At 46.3% G+C, this 12710-nt stretch overlaps 1 protein-coding gene across 15 annotated transcripts in view; it reads left to right on the top strand.

The window, feature by feature from the left end:
* The window catches only part of EHMT1 (euchromatic histone lysine methyltransferase 1), a 121631-nt gene that overhangs the window by 66780 nt on the left and 42141 nt on the right, over window positions 1-12710 (top strand). For 12 of the 15 annotated variants that reach the window (XM_040606084.1, XM_040606088.1, XM_040606083.1 and 9 more), the window contains exons 3-4: window positions 3309-3865; window positions 6455-6496. In XM_040606084.1, coding sequence (XP_040462018.1) covers window positions 3309-3865; window positions 6455-6496 — 599 coding nt within the window. The remainder of the gene's footprint in view (window positions 1-3308; window positions 3866-6454; window positions 6497-12710) is intronic. The other 3 variants (XM_040606081.1, XM_040606094.1, XM_040606091.1) reach the window with 1 other exon arrangement.

Here is a 12710-nt window from a genome sequence, read left to right as displayed (position 1 = left end):
CTCTCGCCAGCCAGCGAGCTGGGTGATGACAGTTGCCATGATAGTTTTTGTCATTGGATGCGTGTCTGTTAGGCACCGAACCGTAACACCCCACCGGTGGCAGCACAGATGTTTGGGGCTGGAGCTGAAAGCCCTGGGACCTTGCTTTGCCCTGCAATGTGAGCAGTCACCTCCGGCAGGGCAGAGTGGGTGCGTAATCCTGTTAAATCAAAACCATACCCCTGACCACTGCTGTGAAGTTGTGCGCAACTTCAGGGACTATGGAATTTCCTCTCTTTTCTTTTTGTCAAATCTCTAGGCATACAGATTTGGATGTCTGGTGCCTGTTTATAGGGGATTGATGGCACTTCCACAGTCAACCAGATTGCATTTTGCACACTTAATGAGAGTGTGTGTGTGGGGGAAACCGTATGTGGGATTTTAATTTTAGCTTCATAGATTTTTCATAAAGTCTGTGTCGTTTTCTGGAGGAATGCAGTTACTCTTTCCCCTAAGGCAGTGCTCTAATTTACCTTGTTTTGGTTACCTTTGTGGCAGGTAGAGCAATTCTTGCCCTCTGCTTTTACAGTTTATCTAATACACAGCCACTGCAGTTACTTGACTGCTGTGGTGGGAGTGCACAGAATTTAAATCAACAAATATTGAAGGCTTCATTCTTCCAGGTGCCTAGTGCTGAGTGCTAGAAACCTCCGTCTGTGGTTAGGGAGCTCATTTTTTGTTTTCTTCTGGCACTGACTTTAAACAACTGTTTCAGCAAATGGCCACAGCATGACCTTTTAAAGACACTGGTTGTGGAAAGAGAAACAAGGACTGAAAGAATAAGGGCATGGCTGTTGGTTCCCTCTGTCCAAGACCTGGCTAATAGTTAAATGAGTGAAAAACTTAGCACTTTATCTTCTCCCAGAGTTGTTGCTACCCAAAACAAACCCTTGTGTGTCTTACCAGAGCTTTCAGTACACAGAAGGTGGTTTGGGTGCTCAGAGAGGGCAGCAGATGGAGACGATGGCTTTGAGTCATGCTTGGAAAGCCAGTCAGTTACTGCCTACTGGAGGTGGGGGTTCTGCCTCTGCCCCCCTGTGTGTGCTTCAGCAAGCACCGAGGAGCTTGTTTTGGAGCTCTTTTTGGAGGCTCTGAGCCAGCAGATTCCATGTGGGAGGCAGTCACAGACTGGGTAGCCTGAGTTTGGGGGGAATGGACTGCTTAGTGCAGGTGTCTCGTTGGGAAAAACGGCCAGAGTTGAACCCCAGCGAGGAGATACCGCTCGTCATCAGGGTCTGGAGACACCTTCCAGTAAGATGCTTTGTGCCCAGTGTCTGTGGCTTTCAGTTGGAAATACGGAGCCAGGACTAGGACTGTCCCCCTTGTAATTTATGGGTAGGACTAGGCTGGAGCAAGTTGGGCACTGCAGCAGGTCCTGGAGACCCACCTGGGCAGAGCCCTCACCAACCGGGTTTGAATTCAGCACTGACCGTGCTTCAAGCTGGAGGTCGGATTGAGTGGTCTAAGCGTATTGACCGGTTCTAAGGAGGCTTTCAGTTTGGTGCTGGAAATGTTTGTCTTTAAATCTCAGATGAACACCAAACCCAGGAAGTTTAGGGAATAATACGGTTGTTTCAGGTACTAGAATGCTTTTAGAGTCTAGATCTGCAGTGCTGTTTGTGCAGAAATCTGTATCAGTGTCTTTTAGGTCAACCCAATGGTAAGGAGATGGACTGAATGAATGCATTGGAAAGGGGTAGAAAGGAGGGGGAGGCCCTCAAATAGTTGGGGAGAGGGTTTTTTTCCCAATTGTCACTGACTGGAGAGGAAATGTGGTGCGTTTTGGGAAGAGCAGTTCTGGCGAGCTGTGCAGCGCTGCTTCTCCTCCCCGCAGATGTTTGCACTGAGCTGCCTGTGCTTGGGGGCATGCAGCAGAGCTTGGCTTCGAACAGTCAGCCCAGGTATATTGGACTTGACATCCTGAGATTCAGGATCTTGGATCTTCTTCATGCTTTAGCCTTGCACCAGGTTTTTGCCAGGTCGAGACATTCAGGGTGTTGTTTTCCTTGAGTGTTTGGGTTTCAAGAGCAGCATGAAATAAGATGCTGATACGCAGCGTGCTGGTCTGGCTTGCAGCGTTGCCTGTTGGTTTGACTCTGGCTCCTTCTGAATACTGTAGGTGAAAATTGCTGTGATTTGAGCTGGTTGTAAATCAGTCCTACCTGCTTTGACAGCCCACTCGAACAGAGCTTTTGCTGGTACTTCTTGTGATGCTTTTCATAACTGTCTGGCCTCTGGAAGGAAAACAATACAAGGAATCCCTAACAGCGGGTTGATTTAATCATTTTACTGATCGTGCCAGTGAATTGTTATCACTCGGGGTTGCCTGGGGAGCTGCTAGTTTGTCATGTTGGAAACCTTTCTGCAAGTGCATGGCATTTGTACTTGGATTTTTTTCAGCTCAGGTCTGGAATCTCTGATGGGACAGATTCATCGATGGGGGAAGAATGTTTGGAAAGGAGGAAAAAACCCAATCTTTTTACATGGACACTCCTGGTTTATCTGTGCATGAGCTTTTAGTCAGTCATGCTGCATTTGAATCATGTAATTATTTTAGTCTAGGATTGCATTAACATGCTTCGCTCCTGTCTTTACTCTGGCTGTTGCCTTGTATGACACTGCTCCTGCGCTGCTTCATCCCAGCACAAGAGCCAGTCTCCAGTGGACAGCATTGCCAGGAGAGCTGTGATGGCCAGGGGGTTATTCCTTGCAATGTTTCATGTAGTGGCAGAGCCCTGATGTAGACATTTGGCTGCTCAGCTGTGTCTGTGCCACAAGAGCTCACCCATACAGCCCCACCAGCAGGCTTTTCTTGTCTCAGTCTGGCATTGTGAAGAGCTTTGCCAGAGATCTGAATGCGAGATTGGGCAGCGTTTTGTTTGACATGCGAGGTGTTGACATATGGTCCAATAAATGTAGTTATTGGAAAAGCTAAAGATAATATTTACCTTGAAAAATCCATAGTTGGGGAATAAATGGCCACATCTGCAGCTGAGGCAAGTGAGAATGAGTGCACTGCTTTCAACTGAACCACCCACCCCAGTTTTCACCATCTGAGGATCCAGGCAAGCCAGTCAGGTAGGTAAGCAACCTAAATGGAGAGATATATGTGTAATATATCTTTATACATATAGGAAGCAGTGTTCTGGAGGAGAGATTTGTTCTTCGTTAGCCACTGTAAGTAGCTGTACCATCTTTTTGGAGTGTTGATACTGCTTGTGACCCTTTTCTTCCTCCTCTCTTCCTCCTTACCCTCCCTTTTTCTCCAGGGTTTAATGCCATGGCTGCAGATGAAAGTGCTACAGAAAAGCAAGCGGGGGAACCAAAAATGGCAGTAGACGGTGAAACCAATGGTTCCTGTGAGCACAGTGAAGCTGGTAGCCACCCAAACCCAGCTAAAAACACTCAGGACAATACGAAAGTGAGCCAGCAGGACTCCAGTACTAAATTAAATAGGATAGCAGAAAATGGCATTTCTGAACGAGATGGCGAGACTGGGAAGCAAAACCATATGAAAGCTAATGACTTCACACAGACTTCTGTAACAGGGAGCAATGGATATATTCTAACCAAGCAGATGGCACAGGAGCAACCCCTAAGGACTACCAGCACCTTTGCTTCTCTCACCGGCCATGCTGCAAAAACCCTTCCAGGAGGAGCAAGCAAAGGGAGAACTGTGGGCTCCTTTTCTCAGATGCAAGCCACGATGCCAGCCAAGCTCGGGGAGGGCAGTAAGGACATGGATGCTAAAAAGGCCACCGCTGCTAACGCTGAAGTCAAGGTCCACAGAGCACGGAAGACAATGCCTAAACCCACCCCTAGCCTGGTAATGTATATGGGCTGCTGCGATTGCTCTTGGCTTGCTCTGTGTGTGTGAGAGGGATACCTTGCTGCATTGGGAACACCTGCAGTTCGGAGGTGTCCTGCTGAGTGGATTGATTATTTTTTTATCGCATATATTTTATTTCTGTTTTTTCCCTCTCTTCCTACAGAGAGACAGAGGTGTTAAAACAGTCACATGGCCACCATCAGCCCTCTTCCCCAGTGTGTTTCTAAATATGTAATTGATCAATTACCTTCTCCGACAGATTTATGTGAGACACTAAATGGCCTTTCTCTCTTGGCTGTATCGCTCATCAGCCATCAGCTGAAATCCAGAGCTGCTTGTGAAACAAATTAGATTTCTTACAAGTTTGACCCAAAGGAAATTAAGCATAGCGTGTTAACTTGAGGCTTCTCCTAAGCTTGGAAGCTGTCAAGAAGCTGGTATGTTAGGCAACTTGATTGCATTGCCATATCGTTACAGTGGTAAACCAGACGATGTTTTCTCTCTCTCTGTTGCCTGCAGTAATGCAACTTGTTCAGAAATCTTCACTCCAGAATGCTTAGGGGTGGATTTACCATCGCTTAAACAGAGTTCTGCCTTTTTTTTTAGGAGGCAAAAGGAGATGGGAAGTCATCTGGTGCATTGATGTTGTAGCAGGGTGAACAGAAACGGGACTTTGTCACTGGCCAAGTTTGGTTCTTTTGGTTATTTTTGGGTTCTTTTGCCAAAGGTAGGGAATGGATACTGGAACAGGCAGATCTCCACTGTGAGCACTTGGTCTCCAGCCCTGTGATGCTTTATATTTAGCTGCAGTGAGCTAGATCCTCTCATTGTGCTAATGATGGAGAGAGGCTGGCCTTTAGGTATCCTGCACCTAGGAAAGGATTAGGAGCCTTGCTTGGCAATGTGAGTCACACCCAGAAATAAATGGGAAGCTGCTGCAGCTTCGTAGGGGTTGGTGCAATGGATTGTCGTTAGCTCCCAGCATGTCATGGCCCAGCACATGCAAAGTGATCCTCAGGTGGCACCCACGTGTTGCAGCTCAGCAGTAATACAAGGTGAAGGTCTCAAAGCTGTGAATCGCTGTGGTTTGGAGTAGGGGAAGGCAGGAGAAAAAAAAAGATGGGTGGCACCTAGCCAGCCACAGATGGGGAAAGGTGCCCTTGGCTGTGGCACCACCTGTGCCTCCGGAAGCAGGTGGGAGTCCAAAGAGCACATCAAGATTATAAACCTCGCGGGCACCCAGCCTCAGCAGGAGGGTAGAAACCACGCCTGCCATGATTTCTCAACCATTCTCCTAAACCGCTGATTTCCCCTCTCTCTTCCCCTGATTGCATTTAGGTTCTCTCGCTCCTGCACCCCTGCTGTGTTTTCTGGCTAGCAGGCAGGGAAGCCCAGATGCAGTACATGCAGCCTGATGAAGAGCTCGCAGAAGGCTGTCTCCTACCCAAACAAGGCTTTGCGACCAAAACTGCCTCTCAGCTTTCCTCCAGCAGCCTGTTGTGCGCTTAAATTAGGCCGGGCAAACCCCCAGACCCTTGTGGAATTTGACAGGGAGGGATCCCTTGGGGCTGAGCAATTGAAAGAGGCAATTCCCTTCTAAAAGATGAGTGCGAGGTTAGGAGGGAGTGTTTTCTTCATTCATATTTGATGATACATCAAAAGAATATTTTTGTGCAGCCCCTTGGGCTTCAAGGTTTGTCTCTAGAAAGCTGTGTGCTGCATCTACGAAGGCTTGCAGTGCGCGGGTGCTGGAGTGGCTGTGACCATGCTGTTGATCATTACTTGCTCACACAGTAACTGTGGCTTCAAAAACTGAAACATGCAGTTGTTGGGTGCACAGTTTGTCCTCAACACCTCTGCCCATTGCCCTGGGGCTTAAAATAGGGAGAGAAACAAAATTCGCAGGGAGGGTGGTAAGAAGAGGCTGTTCCCATGTGCTCTGCTCAAGCCTTAGCATCTGAATGTGAAACCAAGATTTGATCTCATGTCTGCAAGACAATGAAACAGCTGTTTTGTTCAGCCTTCCTGATAATTACTGCCTAATTTTTCCCCATTGTCTTTCGAATTTACATGCTATTTTCTTTTGAGTAGCAGAGTCCTTGCTAGTTGTCATTTTTCTGTCCTGATGATTTCTCTGTTGAGCTGCTTGTAAGAGGCTCGACTGCACGGCACTGCAGTCACTTTTCACGCACCACCCTCCACGTTCATACTTTTTCCCCTTCAAAAACACCACCATAGCAGGTGCTGTATTCCAGGAAATAAATTGTGGAAATCACCCAGAATTGATGTTACAGTACACAGTAATTTTCTTCGCTAATATTTTTTAAAGCATTGTTGTTTTCTTGGTAGACTGTTCTTGCTGACCTGTGCTGCCTGGAGGAGGGGAGGAAGGTATTTTGTTGTCTGCAGGGTGTAAACATTTGTTCCCCCTGGCTCCTGCAGAAACCCACTGGGGCCAAGAAGTTATTTTCTGTAATCCAATAGCTGTCAGGAGACCTTGGTAGCCTTTTCCTGCGCATGTGGATTGGTCTTTGAAAGGAAGAAAATAATTTTCTCACAAATTTAACCAGCTTTTTCTCTGTTTAGGAGTTGCTTCCTGAATTGGGATCGAAGCTGAATCTGAAACAGGTGACAGTTTTAATTGATATTGTTGCATGTTAAGGTGGTTTTTGAACAGAGACCTCAGAAGAGTTTTTGGCAGCATCATTTCTGCTCCCCTTCTGAATAGCGCAGTTGCACAAGTTTTGCACCTTTTGGAATAATCTTTCTTTACTTCCTCATTCATTTACAATCCCATTAAGAACTCAAAGGTTTCCAGGGCCAGGCAACAGACTGAAAGGCAAGTGTATGCGTGTGTGTGTGTGTCCTGTGCTTGGAGAAGGCCCCTCCTGCTTAGAATCTCCAGTTTCTGAGCTTAATACCACTAAGACGTGTCTGGAAGGGATAAAGGATGGTAAAGGTAGTGAAAGCATGCTTAGTTCTCTCTTGAGGTAGGAAGAGCAGGTGGCTGAATTGGGAATTCCAAGTTACGTTTCCATTCATTACGTGGTGACCACGAGGCTGTAGTTTGAGGTGTGTGTCCCTGGGGGTATTGTTTTATGCTGTGCAGAGGATGGGGTCAGGGGAACTGAACTGTCAGAAGAAATAGTGCAGAAATCCATGACATTAATCTCTCAGCCTGATTCACAGTGTGAGTCCAAAATGTAGAGTACCAGTTTAACTAGCGGAGACAAAGCCTGGGAAGGAAGGAAAGAGGAGCTTGGAGCAGGAGACACTTTGCTTGTGTTGGTGTTTCTACCAGTATGCATCAAACTGTACCTTTAAGCAGCGTTGCCACTAAATATCTGACCCCAGGACTGGTAAACTGCTTTCTTTCTGTGTGCACACAGGTGTTGCTGTTGCTGTATTGTTTTCCATGTCAATGTCCAGCAGTACTGCGGCAGTGTGCTGACAAGGTCTGTGGGATGCTCTGCAGGAGCTCCTGGCCTAAGAACATCTCATGTTCATCTCTGGGGGCCAGGCAGGTGGCAGTTGGTGGTTCGCAAGCATCTGGGATTGCTCAGCAGGCTAAGACCTTCTAATATGCAGAAAACTCAAATGGTGATGGAGATACTGTCTCCTTGGGGGGGGAAAAAAATAAAAAGAGAGTACAGAGCAGAGTGAGATAGAGTCTGGATCTGATTGCAATGCTGCGGTCAGCTTGTCTGGACCTGGAAGGTGCACCCATCAAGGAACCCTCTCCAGATGGGTACCCAGGTGTGCGCAGGCAGACTGACAGTGCAAAGTCCATGTTTGTGAGCTTGGCCACAGCTTAATATCCCCTGTGGGAAATCTTCAGGCATGATGAGGCTATAGGCTACCCCTGGACTTCTTATGTAGAGGGTTTACTGCAGAGGAAGGTAGAAAATGAACGCGTATTGCGCAGTACTTTTAATTGTATATTTAACTGGTTGTGCTTGTGCTGCTGACATGGCCACACTGGCTGGGTGGCTGCTCCAGCTGCTGACCACAGCCCTCAGAAATAACTGTCCCAGTCCCAGGTCACCAGCAGACCTGTTTCTGTCAGGAGGCTTGCTGTGGAAACCGGTTTGTGTTACCCGGTTTCATTTTGACTGGTGTGTGACACTCCCTTCCTCTGGAGCTGCTCCATCTAGGAGGGCACAGGGATGAGGGGTGGGGTGTCCTCCCCCTGACCCAGCAGAGCACACACCTCTGAACGATGCAAGTTCGGAAATCCATTAAATGCATGTTTGTAGCTTGGTTTAGGAACGTCTACACTTAAGCAAGTCTGCCTGGCAGCCTAAACTGCTACGATTTTATGCAGATACGACCGCACACAAATTGTAACCAAGTCACACCAGAATCCTGCTTCTAATGGGCTTGTTAATCTGCAGATAAAAGGGCCTATAAAATCCACCTATTAAGGTGGATCAGCCTGGCAGCTTGTTTGGTCTAGATGAAGACCAAAGCCATGCAGTTTTTTTTTTATTGCTCCAGGGTAAGGCTTAGGCAGTGGCTGGAATCCCCGGGCAGCTGCGCTGAAATTTGGTGGTGAAAAGTGTAATTCTGCAGCAGTGGAGGAAAGGGAGAGTAACACCACTACAGCTCCTACAGGCGCTGTCATCTGCTTGTGATAAATTTTTTATAGCAGGCTGATATTTCTTGCTTAAATATCATTCACCAGTTGTTAGAGGCAGATACCCCTGGGAGCTGCTGCTTTGTGGTGTTCAAAGGCAGCGCCTTGGTACAAATCTCGTTACCCCTCTGCGTGATGGATGGAGAGAAGCGGGTTGCTCCGTGACAGCTGCTGTGTTGCCTGGTGGCGGTGGCAGTTAGTTTAGTCCTCCTGGCTAGTTGGCTTTGGTTTCAAGCTCGTACTGTGCTGGAGATGAAAGTCCTTAAAAGAAGAGAAATAAGGCAGCTCGTATGTCTAAGCTGGAGATGGTTTCAGGTGTCGAGAGCGAACAGCACTCCTGCGGCACTCGTCAAAGCTGCTCTGCTCCAAAGCAGGACCTGCGGGACTTTTGCCGGTGTCCTTGCATCCTTGCAGCAGCACACGGATGGAGTTCTGGTCTGGCTTCTCTTCGGTTGTTCCTAGCTTGCTTGATTTGGTAATAGAAAGACCTCTTAATTGCTGGGCTGTGGTAAGAATGCAGCGTGCAGTCTATCGAATTAGCGTGGGGTTTAATTAGTAAGGTTTGTTTATTCTGTATTTTTGCTTTGGGGAAGGCTAAAAAAAAAAAAGGGATATTCTGTCTTTTGCCATTTTTAGTAACTTCTCCCTGCTGCGGTAGGGGACTTAAGTGCCAATAATAGAAACATGGTCGATCCTATTAAAATGTAGAGAGCACTTGAGTTTAATATTTATAAACATGTAAAATTCTCTGTTTGTGTCCCAGTCTAAGCAGTTTTCTTGATTATTTTTCTCCCAGTGGTGTTGGACATAGCTGTGGTCCCATTTTTGCTGTTTCCGGACACAAGCATCTCTAGAAATGCTGGCCTGAGCCTTCAAATAGCTGTCTTCAGCTACTTGGCTATTCCTTGCAATGCCCAACATGAAATAGTGACATTACAGCCTTTTCCATGGAATGAGCTGATACCACGTGAGAAGCTGCAAGAAATGAAGATGTAGTGACACAGTTACTTTCTTTCTCTATTGTTTTTGGTCCTTTCTTGGCCTTCAGTGGCCCACACGTGTGGTGGTTAGGACAACATGCGAACACAGGGAGCTCAGACTGACTTTGCATGGGATTCTCCTCACCGTGCTTCTTTAAAACTGGAGATGAAAACTGTGCTTGACTGTTAAATATAATTGAGGGGAAAAGAAAAAGACCATGGCTGCTTTGGACAAGGATAACACACAGCAGTGGCGTTTACAAGGGTCAGGAATAGTGCTTCTTGCTTCTAATCTTGCTGTTTGCAGTGGAGCCCATGTAGGTGTTAGATGAAAGCACCTCTGCTCTCTCGAATGTTTGTTGGTTTAAGGGAAGGAAGATGATCTTCATCCAGTTTCTGGGTGTAGGAGTCTGCTTAGTTAAAAATGTGGGCAACTCAAAGTGTGCGTGGCCTCGTTAGTATTCTTGGCAGATCAGTCCGTGCCCAACAGATCACTGACAGCCGTGCGTCGCTTTCCCGGCGTGGTCGCTTCTGGTGCAGGCTCCGGTATTGCTGGTCTGCATTTTCCACCTTTAGCACAGGACTCTGGATCTTCAGAAAATGAAGCAGGGGCGTGTTAGCATTTGTCACAGCAAATTGGATGTGTAGATGTTGACTAGCAATCAGCTCCACTGGGTTCTTTGAAGCGCCTGCTGTTGGCAGCCCCCTTTGTGCTTTGCCAGCACGAGTGTCCTCTGCTGTTAAAAGGTAAGAGAGGCTGTAAGCCAAGGAGGAAGAGTTTGCTTGGGATGGATCCTGAGCTGCAAGCAGTTTTATAGGTACCTGCTTGACGCTGTGCTTGTGCTAGGAACCGGGAAGGCAGGAGGAACCCATCCATCGTGAAACTGGAAGAAGGAGCGTTCACTGCTATCAGCTGTGCCAGTGACTGTGTAGCCCACAGAGGTGGCTTGGAGATGGGTCCTACCAACCTGGGGCAGGGGCATGGGGTGGCAGGGCTGGAGGTGGCTGCTCTGCCTGCCCTGCCTCTTCTGCAGGAGAAACCTTGACCTGAGGTTTTCCTTGGACAGCCTTTTCCCTAGCAGGGAACTTGCTGGAGCTAAATGGATGTGCAGTCTTTTGAGAAGTCCTCTGATGGTGCTGGGGGCTTGCAGGTGGATTTGTGAGCTTTGTGTTTAAGTGGATTGCTGTAATCTGGGAGCAGCATTTACATTTGGAGCAGATAGAGCAGAGCATAAAGGCTCAGTGTTGGAGACCAGGATGGGCTGTACCTACAGGCTGGAGTTAAGGAAGTGGCAAATTCAGAGACATTAGAAATGGGAAAAGAATACAAAGTTTCATCCACTGAACACTCTTACTTGCTGGAAGAGTAAAATTTAATCAGAACAGTAAAGATAAAACTTCTATCTAGCCAAGAATGATGAAAGATGGTGAGAAGACTCAGTGTAAGTGCTTTCAAATCTTTGCTGATCCTTTTTATTATAATCCTTAGATTTAGTATTTATATATATATATATTTATACACAAACACACGTGTGTGTGTGTGAGATACATATGTTTTACTGCTGGCCTGCTCAGCTTCCCATCCCATCAGGCTTCCTGAGAGATCTGGTCACCTCTCTGCGGAAATTCGTGTTCTTTAACATTACTGCATATGCCTCCGAGTAATAATCCAGATCTCACAAGGCTTAATTTGATTAAAAAAACTAGTTTACTGGAATTGCCATGAAAAAGTCACATTTAACAGTTGTCTAGCAGCCCTATTGAAGATTTTAAATTTATTTCCATACTGTAATTACAGGGGGAGAGAAAAACCCCAAGCTAATAACATACTAGTTTTTCATTTAAAATTTGATTACGTTCTTCCAAACCATCTGGCATGGTCTGAATGTGAATTCTTGATGTTTTGGAGTAGCAGCACATTTTATCAGAGACCAGTTGCAAGAACCTGCACTTAAAGAACAAAAAATGCAGCCCTTGCTTATACTTGTTGCAGGCAGCTCTGTGTCAGATCTGCCTCTCCCAAGCTCATTTTTCTAATTTTAAGTTAAAAATGGAAAGCAGTGGATGTTCCAGGGGACTTGGGAATTCTCAGAATAATCTTGTAGCCAAGAGTTACCGTTAACCTTTAGATCTGTAAACTAGGGAATTTTAAGAAGTATAAATAGTATTGTTGAGACTATCATTGGTATACTGTGCCCAGCACTCCTGACGTACATTTTGAAGGGGTAGAACAAGTGGGAGCAGTCTCAGAAGTGATTCAGTGTCCAGAAAATGATCCTATGGACACTTAATTTGCTCATTCTATTAAACTTACTGAAGAGAAAGTTGGGTGTTTTTTTTTAAAAAGGAAGTTGGCCATAGTCTATAAGTATCTGCTTGGGGTGAGAGTTTCTGATGATACAGGGCTTTTTAATTTAGTTGAAAAAGCATAATGCATTTAATTATTTGACAGCGAGAGCAATTAAGCATTGGAACAACATATCAAAGGATATGGTAGATTTATTGTCTTTGAAATTGTTAATCCAAGACTAGATGCCTTTTAAGAGAAGATGTGGCAATTCAGCCATAAGTTATGGGCTTGATGCAGGACTCATTGGCAGTTTGATGGCCTTTTTATGCAGGTCATTTTTGATTATCATTATGGCTTTTCTGTCTGTGACCGAGTCCTTGCTTTCTGCCAGCAGTGTGCACGTGGCAGAGCCCTAATTATGAGAATCAGTCGCTTCCCCATTTGTTCACAAGGTCACATCACTTGAAAGCAGTGTCTGAGAGTGCCTATCTGAACCTGGACTTTAAAGAGTGTTTTTATTTCTTGCTTCTTTTTATTCCTATCTTTCGTTTGCTTGGGTTCCTCTCTTCTGTTTTGGTATTTCAGCTGTTGCTTCAGAAGTCCCATAGGAAGTATTTTCCTGCAAATGGAGCAGCACTAAAACATTGCCACTGCAGACCTCATGGTCTGCTAACTGTGCTTTTGGTTTTGTGGAGCATCTTTGCCAAACCTGCCTCCTACCTGACAGCTGAGTGGACAGATGTATGGAGAGGCGTGGATGCAGCTAGGTCATCTGTTAAATACATAAGAGGGGCAAATCCAGTGTAAAATGTCAAGTCAGAGTGGCAGCATTTGCCCCGTGCTCTGTTAATACGGTGGTTGCTGCCAAAGGTGCAGCGCTGGGATGTGGAGCTGTAGGAACCCTGCTTTCCTGACCAAAGATGCTGGATGAAACTT

Source organism: Falco naumanni, chromosome 9 (genome assembly GCF_017639655.2).
Source record: "Falco naumanni isolate bFalNau1 chromosome 9, bFalNau1.pat, whole genome shotgun sequence".
In the NCBI taxonomy this organism is placed as follows: domain Eukaryota; kingdom Metazoa; phylum Chordata; class Aves; order Falconiformes; family Falconidae; genus Falco; species Falco naumanni.
The sequence above is the reverse complement of the archived record's forward strand: the minus strand, read 5'-3'. Positions and strand labels throughout refer to the sequence as shown.